This window comes from Akebia trifoliata, chromosome 5, assembly GCF_017979445.1.
Source record: "Akebia trifoliata isolate Shusen 1 chromosome 5, ASM1797944v1, whole genome shotgun sequence".
NCBI lineage: Eukaryota > Viridiplantae > Streptophyta > Magnoliopsida > Ranunculales > Lardizabalaceae > Akebia > Akebia trifoliata.
Genome location: NC_141379.1, coordinates 897,698 through 916,926, shown reverse-complemented (window position 1 = coordinate 916,926; position 19,229 = coordinate 897,698). Strand labels below are relative to the sequence as shown.

At 35.2% G+C, this 19,229-nt stretch overlaps 2 protein-coding genes and 1 non-coding gene across 3 annotated transcripts; all 3 read left to right on the top strand.

The window, feature by feature from the left end:
• Nucleotides 1-3,306: 3,306 nt before the first annotated feature.
• Nucleotides 3,307-8,816, top strand: LOC147400799 (B3 domain-containing transcription factor FUS3-like). The gene is made up of 6 exons (XM_086441823.1): nucleotides 3,307-4,124; nucleotides 6,169-6,258; nucleotides 7,390-7,490; nucleotides 7,752-7,798; nucleotides 7,893-7,969; nucleotides 8,083-8,816. The coding sequence occupies exons 1-6, from the start codon at nucleotides 3,780-3,782 to the stop codon at nucleotides 8,341-8,343; spliced, it is 921 nt and encodes a 306-aa protein (XP_086297949.1). The 5' UTR covers nucleotides 3,307-3,779; the 3' UTR covers nucleotides 8,344-8,816.
• A 947-nt stretch (nucleotides 8,817-9,763) lies between these two features.
• TRNAK-CUU (transfer RNA lysine (anticodon CUU)) lies at nucleotides 9,764-9,836 on the top strand. Its single transcript has one exon. It is a non-coding gene; the product is annotated as a tRNA-Lys (tRNA).
• Nucleotides 9,837-11,465: 1,629 nt separating this feature from the next.
• Nucleotides 11,466-18,183, top strand: DET3 (vacuolar ATP synthase subunit C (VATC) / V-ATPase C subunit / vacuolar proton pump C subunit (DET3)). The gene is made up of 11 exons (XM_086441822.1): nucleotides 11,466-11,855; nucleotides 11,967-12,035; nucleotides 12,118-12,245; nucleotides 12,335-12,434; nucleotides 13,688-13,755; nucleotides 13,941-14,082; nucleotides 14,400-14,516; nucleotides 14,696-14,821; nucleotides 15,995-16,078; nucleotides 16,160-16,239; nucleotides 17,868-18,183. Exons 1-11 carry the CDS (start codon nucleotides 11,742-11,744, stop codon nucleotides 17,962-17,964), a joined length of 1,125 nt encoding a protein of 374 aa, XP_086297948.1. The 5' UTR covers nucleotides 11,466-11,741; the 3' UTR covers nucleotides 17,965-18,183.
• Nucleotides 18,184-19,229: the final 1,046 nt, after the last annotated feature.

Genomic DNA, 19,229 nt, shown 5'->3' with positions numbered 1-19,229 from the left:
CTCTCTGATATGGCATGTGAATAGAACCATAGATCTTTTATCCTTTCGATACACAAGGAAAAAAGATATATAGTTCTATGAACTACCAGGTTAGAGAGTGTCATTTTATCACAACTTGTTTTTTTTTTCTTTTTTGCTTGGTAAGCAAAGGGTCAATGGTTAATGATGATGAATGTGAGTTCAAAGGGATTTGAACCGGTCAAACTATCATCTCATTTCGAAACTTTTAACCCATAAGGGACAAAAAAAATGGGTTTTTTTTAGTGGTTTGTTGATCCTGGCCCGACACACACACACACACACACACATATATATATATATATATGAAAAAACATATGTAAAAACAATGTAACATTAATAAATTTTCAAAATATAGGTTAGAAGTTTCGGATTGAGCTGATTTTTTGTGAGGATGATCTTTATAATGGGAAGATCATCCGGAAAAAAAAAGCAGTCCAATATGAAACTTCTAACCCCATAAAAAGTGATTTAGAATGTGGACCGTCGATTTTTTACCAATTTTTGTCAATAATTTGTAAATCACTTTTGATGGATTTAGAAATTTCAGATCGAGCTGATTTTTTGTGAGAATGATCTTCTCATCATAGTGACCATCCTCGCAAAAAATCAGCTCAATTCAAAACCTCTAACCCATGTTTTGAAAAACCATTGTTTTTACATATGTCCCTTGAACCACCCCCATATATATATATATATGGGTCACGTTATTACGACCCCCTTTGCGACACACCTTTTTGTCTTATATGGGTAAAAATGTTTGGAATGGGCTGATTTTTTGTGAGGATGATCTCTATGGTGAGGGGATCATCCTGGCAAAAAATCATCCCATTCCAAAACTTCTAACCCCATCAAAATTGATTTACAAAAATTGGACAGTCTATAATTTTTCAACAAAAATTGGACGGTCTAGAAGTTTTGGAATGGGATGATTTTTTGCCAGGATGATCCCCTCACCATAGAGATCATCCTCACAAAAAATCAGCCCATTCCAAACATTTTTGCCCATATAAGACAAAAAGGTGTGTCGCAAAGGGGGTCGTAATAACACGACCCTATATATATATATATATATGGGCATGTTCGACACCCTACTATTTACCCTACATTTTGCCTTACGTGTTTTATCCTACATGGGTTAAAAGTTTTGGAATGGGCTGATTTTTGGTGAAGAGATCATACTCACCAAAAATCAGCTCATTCTGAAACTTCTAAGCCCATCAAAAATGATTTACAAAAAATGGACAATCCATGATTCTTCAACTTGTAAACATTGGGCTAGAAGTTTTGGAATGTGCTGATTTTTGGTGAGGATGATTTTCTCACCATAGAGATCATCCTCACAAAAAATCAGCCCATTCTAAAACTTCTAACCCATGTAGGACAAAACACATAGGGCAAAAGGTAGAGTAAATAGTAGGGTGCCGAACATTTTCCATATATATATATATATATATATATATATATATATATATATATAATATATATATATATATATATATATATATGGGTTGGGATCCATAGACAATATTTTATACAATGTGTTTTGTTTTATTTGGGCAAATTTTTTTGGAATGGGTTGGTTTTTTTTAGGACGATCTCTATAGTAAGGGGATCATCCTTACAAAATATCAGTTCATTCTAAAATTTCTAGCCCTAGTTTACAAGTTAAATAATTGTGGACCATTCATTTTAACCATTAGTTTGTAAGCACTTTTCATAAGGTTAAAAGTTTTAGAATTTTTTGTGAGGATGGTCTACTCACCATAAAGATCCTCCTAACAAAAAAATCACCCTGTTCCAAAATTGTTTTGTCATATAAGACAAAACGTTGTCTAGAATGTTCTCTCTCTCTCTCTCTCTCTCTCTCTATATATATATATATATGTGGGAAGCATTCAGAAGCTTTAAAGAGAGTCAAACATTGTGTTAAACATTTTTCAAAATAAGGGTTAGAAGTTTTGGAATGGGCTGATTTTTTGTGAGGATGATCTCTACGATGAATATAGATCATCCTCACAAAAAATCAACTCATTCCGAAATTTCTAACTCTACTTTACAAGTTGAAGAATCGTGGATCGTTTGATTTTTGTAAATCACTTTTGATGACGATAAAAGTTTCGGAATGAACTGATTTTTTGTGAGGATGATCTACATCGTCACCAAAAATCAATCATTCCGAAACTTCTAACTCATACATTGAAAAAATGCTAGACACAATGTTTGGCTCTCTTTAGGGCTTCAACACCACCTTATATATATATGGGTTGGGATCCATATACTCAAGAGAAATGAATTCATATGTCCAAACACAATTTGACCTTGTATATGCATAAGTCCAACGGTTGGGATAAAAGATGTTTTTTGAGAATGTATAATGGATCTCTACGATAAATCTCAATTGTTGGATATCACATATACATGGTGAAGATTGTGTGTGAACAAATGAGTACATGGATCCTAACATATATATGTATATTCTCGTGTTTATTATTATCCGAACTTAACACAATAAACCCATATAATATTCACAAACACACAATAGAAGAAAATAAAAATCTTAACCCAAACAATCGAACATAAGAAAAACATCAGTATGCACCAATAAAATGATGAGATATCTGTTGTATCTCCTAAGCCAAAATAAAGGATCCAATTAATTGATCAAAAGCTTCCATAAGCAGATTTTCTTAAAGAATTGTGATAAATCGACTTGGAAAAAAGATACTTGAAATTCACTCAATTGAGTGACTCTAGAACTACATTGGAGAGAGAGTTCAGAATTTTAGATCAATATTTTTGACAAATAAATAAGAGACTTCTACCATTTGATTTTTGACAGATTATTCTATTGTGAAGAAGAGTTGTGATAATCTGACTATCCCGTGTGGCACACTCAATCGATGCTCCTGGTGTGACAAGTTCGGGAATCGCAAGTCTGTACATCTCAAGAGTGTGCCACGTGGGGTAGTCAGATTATCGCGATTCTTTGAAGAACCATACTGATCTCTAGCTAACCTGCATTTTCTCCTCAAATCTCGACAGACATTGTAGATGGAGAGCCTCAGCCGTGGTCTTATGATATAAGAGATGAAGAACCACAATAACTACACGTGGCATCATCTAAGAACCTGCCTATGTAAACTTCACCTTATCCCTGCTGTACTGGATCCGGACTCGGTTCCATGAACCAATTAAAAGCCACGTCATTTCCCGCTAAAACTAAAAGCGGTTTCTCTTTCCCGTTTTTTTCAAAATCTAAAACCGCTGCTCTTCTTCTCTCTCTCTCCCCCAAACGCCATTGTTGTTCGTTGCAGCACTCAGAGCTTTTTCGACACTTGTACATCAAAAGTCGCTAAATTTCAGAAAACTCTTCTTACATCTGTTGCTCATCTCTTGGTCCGAACTCTATACTCCAAACCCTAACTCTAATTTCTCCCCCGAGTCTCGATTTATTAGTAGAATCCAAAGCACAATTTGGGGATGCAAACAAGAAATCAAAAAGCTAAAATGTCTGAAAATCTCACAAGTGTCATTGTTATGAGAGTCTGGAATCGTCAATTTCTTACCAAATTTAGAAAACTCGCCACTAAATCCCAAATCTCCTTCTCTTACAACTTCGCTTCGCGACTGCCGAGCGTCGATCATTCGATGCACCAACAGAGAAATTCGACAAATAATCAATTATTATTGTTAATTTTTATTTTTATTTTTGATTTCAACCCTCAATCCACAACTCTCCTTCGTCTTCCACCCCCCCTATGAAGGAGGATCCGTTACAGGAAACCGAGGCGTTTGCGACAATGGCAGGTGTTCCTGAAAACAAGAGAGTTGTCACATTGGGGGGAGACAAAACCAAAGACGATTCATCGTCTTCGACTTCTTCTTTGTCGGGTCGGAACAGATTGACCCGTCTCGTCACTGGGTTTCGTGCCGCGACGAGTTTCCGAACCAATCGGAAGAAACGGATGCCGAGGCAGCGTCGAATCACCATCAATCCATTGCCCTTCGCATCGTCCACCACCTCACAGGCACCAACCTCGTCTGCTGGTTCCAGCTCAAACGTGCAAATCCTGCCCCCTGTGATACGTCCTCAACCAGCTAATGTGAAGTCTTGTTCTTCTTCCCCCATTTTATTTATTTAATTATTAATATTAATAGTTCTTGTTTGATCGTTTAAGAATTAAGATGTTTGTTTATGCTTATTTAGTTCTCTAAGGCTTAATCACACTGTTTGGTTTTAGTGTATTATATAAATTTGTATGCCTTTTAATTTTGTTTCTGTTTATAGTGATGAGAAATTTCTTATTTTACAAAGTTTTAAACTCTCTCTCTCTTAAAAGAAACAAATTTGAATGATTTTCTGGAGGAGATGTGATTATTGTCTGTGTTATTGATTGAAGACTTCTTCAATTTTGTAATGGGTGTTGTTTATTATTGACATCAATTCTTTTTTGTCAGGTAGGCTTTTTCAACCAAATGGAAAAAGGAAGGTTTTTTAATTTTCACCCCATCTACCAATACATTGTTGCCTTGAATGAAGATTATGACTTTAGATAGGATTGAATGGATGAATAGGATTCCTGTAGCCCTTTCACCAATATACATTGTTCCGATGTCGTTTTCCTCTTTTACAGTCTACATGGTCCCATTTTTATGGAAACGGTGTCAAAAAGCATTATTTTGTTCTCAAATTTGAGCATGATTGCTGCAATCAGATTCGGATTCGGATATATTTTATATTGAATTTGAATCTTTCATAAAAATCCCATTAGAATAAATCAGTTTCCATGCAATCAAGTTTCTTTTAGTATCAGATATTTTAGTTGATTTAGTTTCATAATGTAGTAATATAAAGATGTAAGCAGTTATTAGATCAGTATGGTGCTGTTTGAAACCGCTTTTCAACAGCTTTTTACTCCTTTTTCGCATTAACGTGATTAGTGTTTGATAAAGAAATATAATTTAATATTAGCTTTTTGAACCATGGTTTGGACGAGCGGAACATTGGAGCTTTTCCAATTCGTGTTTGCGGGAGAAGCAAACACCGTATAACAGCTCACGTGAAAAAACTCTTGTACCCTTGAACATATATAATATTTCCAAGTTCTGTCCTACGAACTAAAACAGGGTTATCAACCAAAAGAAACCTTGCAGCCATCGAACACATCATTGAACTTTGATCGATGACAATCACGACCTCCGATCAACAAAATTATACCCAGTGGGGTCAGACAAGTAAATACATTTTTTATGAATTCATTTGGATGGTGTTATGCTTTGTTGATGGATTGAAATATTGTTTATTTCATATGCAAGTATTGTTTTATCAAGTTAAAAAAAATTACATCAGTTTTTTCTGGGAGACATTTTTATCAATATAATTAATGTAGATTAATTTTAATTAATTATTTCAAATTTTCAATAAAACAATTATTAAATTTATGTATTTTTAATACTATTATGTAACTATTGCATGCAATCTTGTACTTTTTTAGACATTAAGGACATTCTGGCCATTTCACCAGAATACAATGGAATCCAACAGTTGTATCAAGTAATAATTACCAGATTCTAGTAAATAACACAACACTTTTTTAGGATTCTATCAAACAAGCTTTTCACAACTTCAGCCTTTTCCAGCTGTTTTGTCCTGTTGTTTCCAGTCGTAGAATCTGACAACGTTATCAAACGAGGCCTATGTATGCTGTTGCTTATAATAGACTACAGGATAATGACTTATCGTTCTTCAGATCACGCGAGCATCGGATGATTGATACTTCGTTCCTCTATGGATTTAGAAGGCATATCCACCTTTATACGAGCAAGGAGTTGCATAGTTGTGTTCGCCTGTGCACTATAGTTCTGCAGTATTATCATACAAGTGTGAATTTCCTAGCAAAATTAGCCTCTTTTTAGACCTTTGTTCTCTGTTATCTTGTGATAAATGAATACAAATATATGGACTTAAAATACTGACGCTTATATCCATTGAAGGTTATTCATCTGTTGGATGAGTATTTGCCATGTTTTGTATTGGGTTAAGTTACTGGATTCAGCTGTTTAAGCAATGTGTCTTCCATTGGATTTTTACCTTCATTCTTTTGATTAGGTTTGATTTGATGTCTTCATGATGATCTTATGCTGTAGGAAATTGATGCAAGAAGGTTGAAGTTCCTTTTTCAAAAGGAACTTAGGCACAGTGATGTCAGCTCCCTTGGGAGAATGGTCCTTCCAAAGGTTCGGAATTAAGCTTTCGTACAATGAAACTTATATTGTTGGCATCATTTGATGCTAGTAAGCATTAAATGTGTCATGATTGGGGTGTTTCTGTTAGGGGTAGCATTCTTAACATGATCCACAAACACAACTCGAAAATGACATGGAATTAGTGGGTATAGGTCAGGCCTAATTGGGTTTGGGTCATAATAGTGTCAACCCGTCTAACACGATTATTAAACATGTCATGTTTACATTTAGGGATGTCAACCCTCTTAACCCATTTTGACATGTTTAATTATTGCGTCATTAACATATCGTTTTAAATCATGAAACATAGGAGGTATCTCAACTATCAACAATTATTTAAGGATTTTTAAAATTTCCCATTTTTTTACTAGAATATCATAAAATGTTTTCATAATACATTTTTTTTTTTTCAAATTTTATAAAATATAGAGGGTGTTTTAAAACAATTTTCAATTAACTAAGGGTTAAGTTTTTAGTTTGGGAAAGGAAAATTTCTTGACTGCATTACCTTGTGGATGTAAAGGACAAAACTCTAAGAACTTTGGAAAAATTTTTTATGGTGGGAAGGGAACTTATTTTTTACACTTAATATTAGAATTTTACTGAACGAGTTCACGGGTCAGGTTGGTTACATTTTTAATAAATGTGTTGGGTTCAGGTTTAAGTTTTTGACATGATAATTAAATGAGTCCGGTTGAGTTGGGGTAAATTTTCAGAAGTGTAATGATTTTCTAACAAGAAAGTCTTCACTCGGCTGACGTGGAACCATAGATCTTTTTCCTCAGGATACATAACTTCATTTCCCCATAAAAGTTGTGAAGTTGTGCATCCCGAGGAAAAAAGATCTATGGTTCCGTGTCCGTGCCACATCAGCCGAGTATTGACTGAGTGAAGACTTTCTAGTTAGAAAATCAGCACTCTTTTCAGAATACCCTGATTTCAACACGACTCGATCCGACCTATTGACACCCCTAGTTTCTGTTGCCCTTCCCATTTTTGGCATCTAACATTTACACACGATGGGTCTTTATGTGACCCATCAATCACTTGATTCTATTCCACAACTACTTTGTTTGGTCTTGGAATCTTACAAAAGATATGATCGGAAAAATTGGCTTTCAGAGAGCAGCGGAAGCATACTTGCCTAAGCTTGATCATAAGGAGGGCATCTTTATCACCATGGATGATATGGATGGTCTGCGAGTGTGGAGCTTCAAGTTTAGGTTTGAGTTTATCTACTTCTCTATGATTCACATATGGCTGCACTAATGCACTGATTGAGATATGCTAGTCCTAGTGAAATACAGATAAGTGTCTTTTTTCTCTCTGAGAAACTATTTACCTTAGATGATTAAACTCGTCATGAGCTCATCAAGAAACAACAATGGCTGCCTTATATGGTTGATTCATGGTTTTGCAATCCATGACACGGTTCCTTATCACTTACTATTGTCTTGGTTGATCCATCTCTCTTGCCTAAACAGATTTTGGCCCAACAATAGTAGTCGAATGTATGTCCTCGAAAATACTGGTGAGCTCATCGTTGCCTATAACTTGCTAGAAGTGATCATTTTTCTAATCTATCTGCAATATGTGGATTATATTTCTTGCTTTAATTTTAACAGGGGAGTTCGTTAGGATCCACGGCTTACAGATCGGGGACTTTCTCATGATATATAAAGATGACCAAATTGAGAAATATGTAAGCTATGCCATCCAAGATCTTTTATTCTATTTTTCCAGCAAATCTGGATTTATATTAGCCTTGAAACAATTGAAAACTAACTACATGCGTTTTATTCCATTATTAATCAGGTTGTTCGGGCTAGAAAGGCTTTGGCTGAAGAAACGTTTTATGATTATAGAAGGAATAACATATATGATACAAATTATCGATTCTTTTCTGAATTGGAGGTAAATAAAACAAGTTACTTCCCTGCAAATTACCCATTGATGGACGATTCATTGCTCTTTGAAACTACCTTTCCGGACAATGTATCGGAGGACTTTCAGACGCTTGAACCAGTAACAGGCTTTGGATCAATCGAGAACTTGTCTCTCGACGACTTCCCATGAAGTTCGTCATTGCTTCCATGGTACCATGGAGGGAGTTTCTTCATAAAGGCTGGACTTTAGCCTATATATTGGCATATTGGATTTTCTTTTATGAGACTGAAATGTGCTAAAGATGTTATTGATGCATGTGTAATAAGGCGCCAAGTGTGGAAAACTTTTGAAATATCCTACATTTCTTTTCTTTGTTTTTTTGGGTAGAAAGCTGGATTGAATCATTGAACTCATGGTTGCAACCGAAATATCATTTCGGTTGAGCCATGTGCTTAACCCTTTGCCTGAGGTTCGAACCCAAGAGTGGCAATGCTGTCAAGATCCTCATCCAGGTTTGGGACAACGTAACGTACATGTGACACTACGAGGATTTTTAATCATGGTTGGAGAGTATTCTTGGCCAATGTAAAAGAACATGACACATCATATTATGATACCTGAGATACATTGTATCATATAAATATATCTCATCTCAAAAGGAAGATAGTGTTGGAGAATAATATATGTCCTAATATCAATTAGGAATTCTAATAAATTAGAATATTTTTGTAAGATTAATTTCCTTATCTTAGTTAATGTAATCCCTATAAGTATACTATCATGGTTCATGTAATATTCATCCAAGAATTATCCAAAATTTAGTTTCTATAGCTAGGATATCGATTAATAAGTCATAATTTTGGCCTACTCACCTCTTGAATGTTTGGTGTTATCCTAGGTCGGCCCATTTGATCAGTTGAATGTATGATGTTAGTCATTCGGTCATCTTGGATTTTCTTTTTTACTTTTTAACTCAGACTTTGAATGAAAAATAATCAAATTCAACAGAGAGAAATCATGCATTGTAGGTTTCAGTGACAAAGACTGGGTTCAAGAATAATTCAACAAGAGAAAACTCCGGAAAAAGTCGATAAAATCAAGAAAACATTGGATAAACTAAAATTTAAAATAATTTTTAATTATAAAAAAAAATGTATAAAAAGAAGAAGTATATATTTCGGATATTAAATGATAAATAATACTTTAAAAGTAATATAAATAAAGATAGTCTGTAATAATTTTCAAACAAATCGGTGATTAAGTTGTTATTATTCATGATTTTTTGAAAAAGTAAACATTAAGAATATGAAAATATTTCTGGGGTTTATCCAAAAAAAAAAATGGTAGGAATTTGAAAGTGTAATAAAATGAAATTTTGAGTAGAAATAATTTGACCAAGAGATTCAAGTGTTTCAATATGACAGCATTTTGGGAGAAATATCAAATGATTTTTTTGCTTAGAAGTTGAAGATGAGGATTGATGACATTTAGGTAGTCTTTTCAGTATTACATTGAGATTATGGAACGTTTCTCACGCTATAACTTTGGTCAAATGTCCAATGCAATAGTAGAGAATGAATAATATCTGTTCTCTGATTTAAACAAAATGGCCCGTCTAGCTCAGTTGGTAGAGCGCAAGGCTCTTAACCTTGTGGTCGTGGGTTCGAGCCCCACGGTGGGCGTTTCGATTTTTACATCAGTTATGCCAAAATGAATAGTGGGATTATTTTTGGGGTTTTTTTTTTCCACCAATTATCTTGTTGAGAACCATAATCAAATAGTTATAAGTAGGGGTGTCAATGGGTACCTATTTAATTAAATTGGAATAAGAACCAAAGTTTTCGATTTTAGTTCCCTTTTTATTGGAATTTATTAGAGTCGAATCTAAAATAAAACCGAATCAGTAGGAACCAGAACCGTTAGGTTCTATCCAATGGGTAACTGTGGGCATCCGAAATTGATTTATTGTCATTTCTTTCCATACTATAGATGATTTAAGATATTTTTTTTATTTAAAAATAAATGCATGTTATATATAATTCTTCAATTTCTCACTTTTTATAAAAATAAGTTTTTATTTTTGAAAAAAAAATCATTAATTTGTATATTTAGTATAACAAACTATAACTAAGTTACTAATTTTGTTGATAATATCTTAATTTTTTTTTAAAGGATTTATTTTTATAATGTTTTGAAATACTTTTTTTTCTTACTCAATTCTTGAAAACCTGAACCAATGGATACCCATGATTTGTTGTGGTTCCGATTCTAATTCCATTCATTTTGAAACCGGACTTGCTACCCACAAGGATCAGAATTGAGCTAAATATAATGGTTACAATTTTAAACTTCTTAGGAATTGAATTGGAACTAACCCATCCCCTAGTCATAAGAATCAAAAAGAATAGTCAAAGTAGTTTTATTTTTTATTTTTTTGACAACGGGTGTTCCAAACGTGTAGACTCGATTATAGACTAACACGGACGAGGCAATCGACCTCTTAGAGGACCATATCTTGCCTAAATCCCTCAAGTACATGTAACACCGCTTGACTATCGACTTGTAGTAATCCCGCTTGATTTATTTGTTAAAAACTCAAATACACTTAAAAGCACCATATCTTACCCGAATCCCCCAAGTACATGTAATACTGCTTGATTTATTTGTTAAAATTCAAATACACTTCTATGAATTTCTTTTACAAGGGTTTTTTTAGAATTTATCTAAATTTACTGGATTGAATCCACACCAAATAATTATTGAGTCTAACCTTTTTAACTAAGATCAATTATGCTTACAATCGTAATAATCTAACTATCCCACATGGTAAATTCAATCGATTACCTTGATGTGACAAGTTCGGAATCATAGATCTGGGTTACCCGGGATACATGACTACACTACACTACACTTCCTCATAAAATGTGTATCTTGAGTGCACTGTGTATCCCAAGGAGCACAGATCTATGGTTCCAGAACTTATCAGGTCAGATAGTCAATTGAGTATGCCATGTGGCATAGTCCGATTATCAGGACTCAAGTGCTTAACCATTGTATCAGGTCCACGTGGCATGCTAAACTACACAATTGCAAGTCTTGCATCATACATAAACATCGTGCTGCTTTAACGTGTATGATAATTTTTTATTCTCATTATCGTGCTAGATGTCCCTTTGTGATTTGTTGAACAACAAAACCAAAAATTATAGCTCAAACGGTCTTTGAGGCCAAAGCACCAAACGTAAGACTCATATGGAAATATATTCCTATACATTCCCAGTTGTTACTAATCCCTAGTAATCTTGGCTAATCTCTAAGAAACAGATCCTTATCCGCTCATCTCAACCGTGTGTTCAATCCCCTTGCCTCAAACGTCATGTGAATTTTTGGTCTCTGCACCGTCAGTGTAGAGTCTGACCCCCATTAGTCCTTCGTTTCAATGCTTCCGCGATTTTAACCTTTCTTCCTCCATCGCTACAACTAAATCCTGCAAAAACAGTTTTTTTTATTTTATTTTTTCTCCTCTTTTTCTCTAAAGCCTATACTTTTTTACTAGAAAATCCAGAGAGGTCGAGATCTTAATTTTAATGGCGACGAGATATTGGATGGTTTCTCTTCCAGTTCAAACCTCCGCATCGTCTCTATGGAGTCGTTTACAGGAAGCGATCTCCAAGAATTCGTTCGACACTCCTCTCTATCGGGTAATCAAACTCAAATTAAACCTCTCAATTTATTTTTTCCAAATCAGATCTAAAGTTTAAATCTCAGAATTTTTTATTCTGGTTTTGTTGTTTATCTCCTTAATTTTGCAGTTCAACACGCCTGATCTCCGTGTAGGAACTCTAGATTCTCTCCTAGCCCTCAGCGATGATCTTCTTAAGGTGAGATTTGAATTTGAATTTTATGTATTTTCTTCGTTGTTTTAGGGATTTTATGATTTTGTTTGATTTGTTAAACGTACAGTCGAATAGCTTTGTTGAAGGAGTTTCTCACAAGATAAGGCGTCAGATCGACGAATTGGAGAGAATTTCTGGGGTCGAGAGTGGTTCTCTGACAGTCGATGGAGTCCCTGTTGATTCCTACCTTACGAGGTAATTAAAATTGTGCAAACATGGCTTGAATTTGTGAGAAAATCTACTTTTTTATGTAAAAAAACTGAACTTTGGTTTCACAATGGCAGATTTGCGTGGGATGAAGCGAAATACCCAACAATGTCGCCACTGAGGGAGATCGTGGACAGCATTCACGTTCAAGTAGCCAGGATTGAGGATGATCTCAAGGTAATGACTTTGTTTTTGTTCTCTAGCAATTTTTTCTAAGGAACTATTCTAACCATAATCAGAGAACCAATGTTTCGTTCGATTTTGGAATCTTTTGATGAAACATTCTGGTTTCAGCTGTGAGACCAGAACAAAACTTTGAGCACCAAACATTAAATGTTTTGGAGTTGTAATGCTTGGTCGAGACCGATTCGGTGTTTCTCCTAATCAAAACATTGCTGTGAACTAACTATAAATGGGAACTCATTTCTAATCTGGTAAACTAGCACTTCGTCATCTGTAAATGACACACACCAAGAGTGTACTCTTGAATACATGTCGTTGATTCGTCTATAACTACTGAAAATTTGTTTGGACTCAAAATTGATTTTTGGTATAAACTAACTGTAAATGGGAACTTATTCGTCACCTCACAAATTCTTCTTACAATGGTCGCAACTCCGTCATTATGTTCTTAATTATGTCTTTATGTTCATTTTGGTATGCTTCCTTTCAAAAATACCCATTAAATTTACTGTCTTGATGCTTACTAAGTCAATAAAAACCTTGTGGTAGTCCTTCCACTTTTTCTCTGAACTTCTCCATCATTAGTATTAGTAGAAAGAATACCTTGAGAGTTGACTTGCTTGGCATCAAACCAAGTTGGTTCTATGATATAGTTGTTTTATGTCTTAATATTTACTCCATCACTGTTTCACCTTTCATTTAACATTTTCGTCATCTTCAAATATTATTTAATTACTTAGTTGGTTAGGACTATCTGGTAATTCCCGTGATTTTCTTACTTCTATTGGAATCCCAACTGGTCCTAAGATCCTACTCACGTTTATCTTTGCTGAAGCTACTTTCACTTCTGATACCCTAATTCTTCAATAGTGTGCATGCACTCTAGTAAGTATTTGGAAAATAAATCTGCCTCCTTTCACTAATTTCTTCATCCTTTTGACTCTCTCACTGTCGCCCTATATGCTTCTACACAATCTAGGTTCTTTTCTTGCCTTTCTCTAATTCATGCCAGTTTGTAGATACCTTTCTCAACTCTCACCTTCTTTAGCCCATAATCTATTGTGTAGACATCATGTCTTGTGTCTGCTTCCTTTTTAATACAACTATCTTTCCAGTTATTTTTTTCATTTCCAGTTATCTGCTCAAACCAAATCTCTATGGGAACGTTATTGATTTCCATTGATAGCTCAGATCGGAACGAAGCCTCATCTTTGAAACGTAACCTTTTTCTGCATGATTTGTGCTAGGTTCGTGTTGCAGAGTATAACACTGTGCGCAGTCAGCTCAATGCTATCAACAGAAAGCAAAGTGGAAGGTATGAGTAATCATTTCTCAGACTTAACACCATTTGGATGATATTCAGGAATCAAGCTTCTTGGTATTTGAAATATTGTAATGGAAACTGTTTTTATATTGGATTGCAATTATCTTTATGTCTTGAGAATTTCACACGAGGTGTTATTTGTTGGAGATAGCTTATCCACATCTCTTATATTACAGCTTGGCTGTCCGCGATCTTTCCAATTTAGTGAAGCCAGAGGATATTATCACATCAGAACATTTAGTGACTCTCCTTGCAGTTGTTCCCAAGTATTCACAGAAGGACTGGTTGTCAAACTACGAAACATTGACATCTTATGTGGTATGTTCCCCATTCCTTTGTTATCCTTTGGACTTTATCTGAAATATTGTCTGGCAAATGTCAAAGGAAGTAAGACTACGGTTTTGATTACTGAATTTCTTGATCAATTGACCTATTTTCATTGAGGATGATAGACCTCATGGTCTGTTGTATATTTTCCAAAACATTTGTTAGGATATATTTAATGCATGCTTATTTTCACAGTTTATTGATTTCACCCAGCATTCAAATTGATTAAATGTACATGGTTTTGCATATTTTTTCTTGTGATTCTCTACTTCAATAGTTGTGTTTCTTATTAAGGTCAAATCTTTTAGGTCCCCAGATCCTCCAAGAAGTTGCATGAGGACAACGAATATGCTCTTTACACTGTAACACTATTTGGTCGTGTGGCTGATAACTTCAAAACACATGCACGCGAAAAAGGATATCAAGTGAGTCTGTTTTCTAGCTAGCTCATTGCAGTTACAATGATTTTAACATTAAAACTTGACCCCATGGCACTGGTGTTTATAATTTCCTTGATGGTATTCTGGACCACCATAGAGGCAATATTTCCTCTTCTAATTGGTCTTTTGCAATGGTTGATTGTATGATTCCTTTTGTTATTCAGATTCGTGATTTTGAGTATAGTCCTGAAGCTCAGGAGAGTCGGAAGCAAGAGTTAGAAAAATTGATGCAAGATCAGGAAAGCCTCAGAAGCTCCCTTCTGCAATGGTGCTATACCAGTTATGGAGAGGTATGTTTTATTCTTGCAGCTTTTCTGTACATTTGTTACAAATTCATTTTGGTATTTTCAAAAATCATCACCAACTTAAATTTCTCAGGGGAATTTAGATATCCTACGAGATTTCCAAGAGATTTGATATCTATTAAATTGTCTAATTATCACTATTAGCTTTATTGCAGCTATATGTGGTCAGTGCATGAATGATGTTCCTCCATTCAAGCTGCACACACATAAAACATATAGCCTTAGCTCCTAGGCACTCTCAGGCAACCAGTTTTGTACAGTGTGTTATTACTTGCTTAGGGTTCTGTTTTAGGTGCCATAGGTCCAGGCTAGGTGAGGTCCTCACCCAAATGAAGATTTGACTACACAGGAAATTGGCTCAACCAGCAGATAGTTTGTTATGATGTCTATATTCATACAGCTTTAGGAATCAGTAATTGGAAGTGCAACCATGTTTGAAATCTGATGGATTTGTCTTTCAAATTGCAATTGATACAAGAATCTGTAATGATGCCTTAGTGAGCTGACAGTTTTGTGAAAGAGAAAAGTTCTGAATCTAATTCTGGTTCCACGTTATACAAATGTGTTATGAGCTGGATAGAGACTTGTCCATTCTTTTTACTTGAGAGCTGCCTACTATATTTTGGCTCTATGGCATAGGGAGCAGTAGTCTTCCACTACTGTGTTTTACACATAGTGTACATGTAGAAAGGTTGTCCGTAGTGAGTACCACTATTCAATTTATCCTAATTGGAGGTTTCCAAAGCAAGAATTTAAGCCTTCTACTGCCCTTTCGTTTGGATCTGGTCATTCCTCTTCTCATAAAATTACCAACTAAGTCTCTTCGGAGACATCTGATATAAAGAAAAAAGGGAAATTGTCAACTAAAGAAGATTGTAGATTAGCTACTTGTTAATTCTGCAGTTTTTTCTTAAATGATATAGTTATAATGCTTACTTATGCCGACCAAAGGTACTGAACAGAAGTCCGTAACTGCCTAAAACATACCTTCATCTTAATCTTATTTTCTTTCACTCTCTTTAATCCTTGATGAGTAGATCTAACTTCGTCCCAGAGCTGCTCCTGCATCTAGTGTGCTTTAAAGATTATTTGTTGTTGTTTTCTCTTGGTATGGTATAAATATTTCAATCTTATGTTTTGAATGCATTTACCCTGTAGGTGTTTACTTCCTGGATGCACTTCTGTGCTGTACGTGTCTTTGCGGAGAGCATTCTAAGATATGGCTTGCCACCGTCATTCTTGGTAACCAAGCTTTTTCTGCACATTCTCTTAATTTCATGTTTGGCCTTGTTTACTGAGCATTTGTTGCGGTGTTTATTTCAGGCAGCAGTATTGGCTCCATCTGTGAAAAGTGAAAAGAAAGTGCGTTCTATTCTTGAAGGGTTGTGCAACAGCACAAACAGGTAAGTGCATGGGCTTTTAGCACTTCATTTACTACCATGGCATTAGCTACTTTAGACCCTCACACTGTCGCACATACATTTTGTGAAATTCAATAACTAAAGCAAGGTCCTGTATGAAAACACAGAAAATTTTCCTTGAAAAGGAATTCCTACTGTTCCAAAATTCCTTTAATATTCCAAAACAATAGAAATTTCCTTATGAGGAAAATTTTCTTCTATTCTTCTATACAAGGCCCTAGAGAAATTCTCTATCAGGACAGGGTTGCTCATATAGACGGGTTCAACAGCCATCATTTGATGTTTCCCGCCTATGAGATCATCTAGGTGAACCATGATAAAGTAGGATTATCCTAACAGTCCAGTCTATCACCTTATTTTAGGTGGTCAGGGTAGTTTTGATGGATAGTCCAGGAAATAAATCTAAAATTGGATGGTCAGTTTTTGACCAGGCAAATCCATAGGTGCACCAAATGGAGATCCCTTATTTATTTTTATTTTTTTGGAGGGTAATAGAGATCCCTTAAGAAGATGTTTTCTTATGACCTTCCTATCCTGACACAAGTGTAAATCTTGCTGTAAGCATTTTGAACTTGTATTTTTCACTCAAGCCTTACTTTTGGTTGTTAAACTTTAGGAAATTTTTACTTTTTCTCCCTTAGTTTATTTGATATTCTGTAAGCACCCAATTATTATTATAGGTTGGCATCTCCCCATAATACCCTTAAATGGGTTTGTTACTTCTGTCTTGTATATTTCTGAAATGACTACACTACCTTATTTCTATTTGGATATTTTCAACATAACAGGAAGTATTTGTGGCCTGAAAAGCATATTGATGTTAGTCTAATCCAAACATATATCATATTTAAGGAGAAACTCTGCAACACATACGTCCTGTCAAAAATTACTACGACATCCCCAAAAAAGCTGTGGGTGCACTCATTCAAGTCCACTGATAGAATGGATTTATGGTTTAATTCTTGGTTGATGCACAGACCCAAAATCAGCTTGGTTGGTGATTTCTACTCATTGATTTGAGCACCCCAAAAAATGCTCAATCCAGTGGCCCACAATTTCAAAGGGGTGAATTTGTGGAACCATTGGGTGTGTAGAACACGTGAAATCCCAAAAGTTCCACATGAGACATATTATGATCAATCCCAAGAGTTCGATCTATCCAATAGGAGTGGAGAGCAATGGAGTAATGAACACAGTGGTCCAGGGATGACTTATGATAGAGGAGGTTTCCTGTTCTGTGTTTTTTCTTGAGGAATAAATAAAATCGTAGGTAGGTTTTTTTTCTTTTTCAAAAGATATTAATAGTTATAAATACCTGCTTTTCTACAATTCTCTAACTAGGAACATGGGTAGTATTGCCATATCTTAAATACACAGAACAGTTGTCACAAGTCTGTAGGTCAGCCTGGTTGATAAGGGTTGAAGGGGAAGACACCAATATTTCAATATCAAATGTAGTGACACAAAGCCCAAATCCTTAAATTTTAACTTCAAAGTCTATAGTTCTAATAATCTGAATCCTATCTATCATTACAGATAGAATTTATGTGGAAGATTTGACTTTAGATTGATTGTTTCCGTTCTTCATGGTTGAATTTATGTTTCTGCAGCTCCTTCTGGAAGTCTGAAGATGAAGTTGGAGGGATGGCTGGTCTAGGCGGTGACGCTGATGCTCCGTATGTTTTCTTCACAATCAATCTAAACTGAGTTGCAATGTCTGTTTCTTAAAATCCCAAAGTAAATGTTTATTTTTATTCTGCAATAAAAAAAAAATGATGGGTGGGACAAAATATTTGATATTATTGTAAGTTTTCCAATTCTTTGGATTTTGTTTATTCAAACATAGTTTGTGCCATTCAACACCTAGATGTGTAAACCTTATGTTATCAGAACTCAGAAGACTTAAATGCAGGCTGCTTTTGATCATCTGTTGAAACTACGGTGTCCAAGGTAAGATCCATTTCCCAGTCTACATAAATTCTTGAACAGGACATGTTTCAAGCATCCAAAGTGTGCGTATTTTGCCCGGACACATTCATGTAGTCTTTTGGCCACATCATAAATGCTGGAGGAATAGGTTGGGGTTGTGTGTGCCCTCCTGTCTTGAATGGGTGGAGTCGCAAAGTCACAAACAGAGGCTGAAATTGCACCAATGAGTGGGACTTACCATTATGCATAATCTATCTATCACTGAGTTGGATTGCTTATGGTCCTTGGGATTAATCCCAAAAGAATCTCAGTTACTAAAATGGTCTGAACTTGGGGACTGCAGTATCGTCTTCAGAATGATAAATTATCATTGTGTGTTGGGTTGGGTATTTAGGCTTACATTCAAAAGGAATATGGAGCAATGGTGTAGTCTTGTCTCTTTCAGATCCGTCTTAAGCTACAAGATAGTAGATTTCATCACCACTATTCCAAAAATAAAAATAAAGAAGAAATGTTGCAGAAAATCTAATCCTTCAATACACTCATTTTGGTGCAAAAGTTTGTTGATAATCATTTACGAGGAGACCGAAATAGGAGATAATGCAATCTGTTTAATGGTCAAATCCAAAGAATAATGATTTTCTGACGCCGCCCTTGGACATGCTCCCTGGCATGGCATGGGTTAAAATCATAGATTTTTTTTTTCTCGGGATACACATGACCCCACCCTTTAAACACAAATCTTGATAACACAAATCTCGGAGATACTTATCCCAAGGATAAATTTCAATCATTGTATTTTGCATTTAAAGGGTTTAGATCATGTGTTTTTTTCATGAGTCATTCTTAGGAGGCATGGGATCCTAACCCAAGTCTATATATATATATATATATATTAAGCATATAAAAAAAGAAAAAGGAAAAAAAAAGGGAAAATAAGGTAATTTGGGAATTCCATGTTTCAATCCTCTATCAACCCCTATTCTATTTATAAAGTAGGAGATGAAAAACAACGATGCGAAACTAAATGAATAACACATGTT

What these genes read in the sequence shown, in the direction of transcription:
- LOC147400799 (XM_086441823.1), top strand. Translation starts at nt 3,780, where the DNA reads ATGAAGGAGGATCCGTTACAGGAAACCGAGGCGTTTGCGACAATGGCA. An exon ending in TACGTCCTCAACCAGCTAAT is followed by an intron (nt 4,125 to 6,168) that starts GTGAAGTCTTGT and finishes CTTATGCTGTAG; the next exon opens with GAAATTGATGCAAGAAGGTT. An exon ending in ATGACCAAATTGAGAAATAT is followed by an intron (nt 7,970 to 8,082) that starts GTAAGCTATGCC and finishes ATTATTAATCAG; the next exon opens with GTTGTTCGGGCTAGAAAGGC.
- DET3 (XM_086441822.1), top strand. Translation starts at nt 11,742, where the DNA reads ATGGCGACGAGATATTGGATGGTTTCTCTTCCAGTTCAAACCTCCGCA. An exon ending in TCGACACTCCTCTCTATCGG is followed by an intron (nt 11,856 to 11,966) that starts GTAATCAAACTC and finishes TTAATTTTGCAG; the next exon opens with TTCAACACGCCTGATCTCCG. An exon ending in GGATTGAGGATGATCTCAAG is followed by an intron (nt 12,435 to 13,687) that starts GTAATGACTTTG and finishes GATTTGTGCTAG; the next exon opens with GTTCGTGTTGCAGAGTATAA.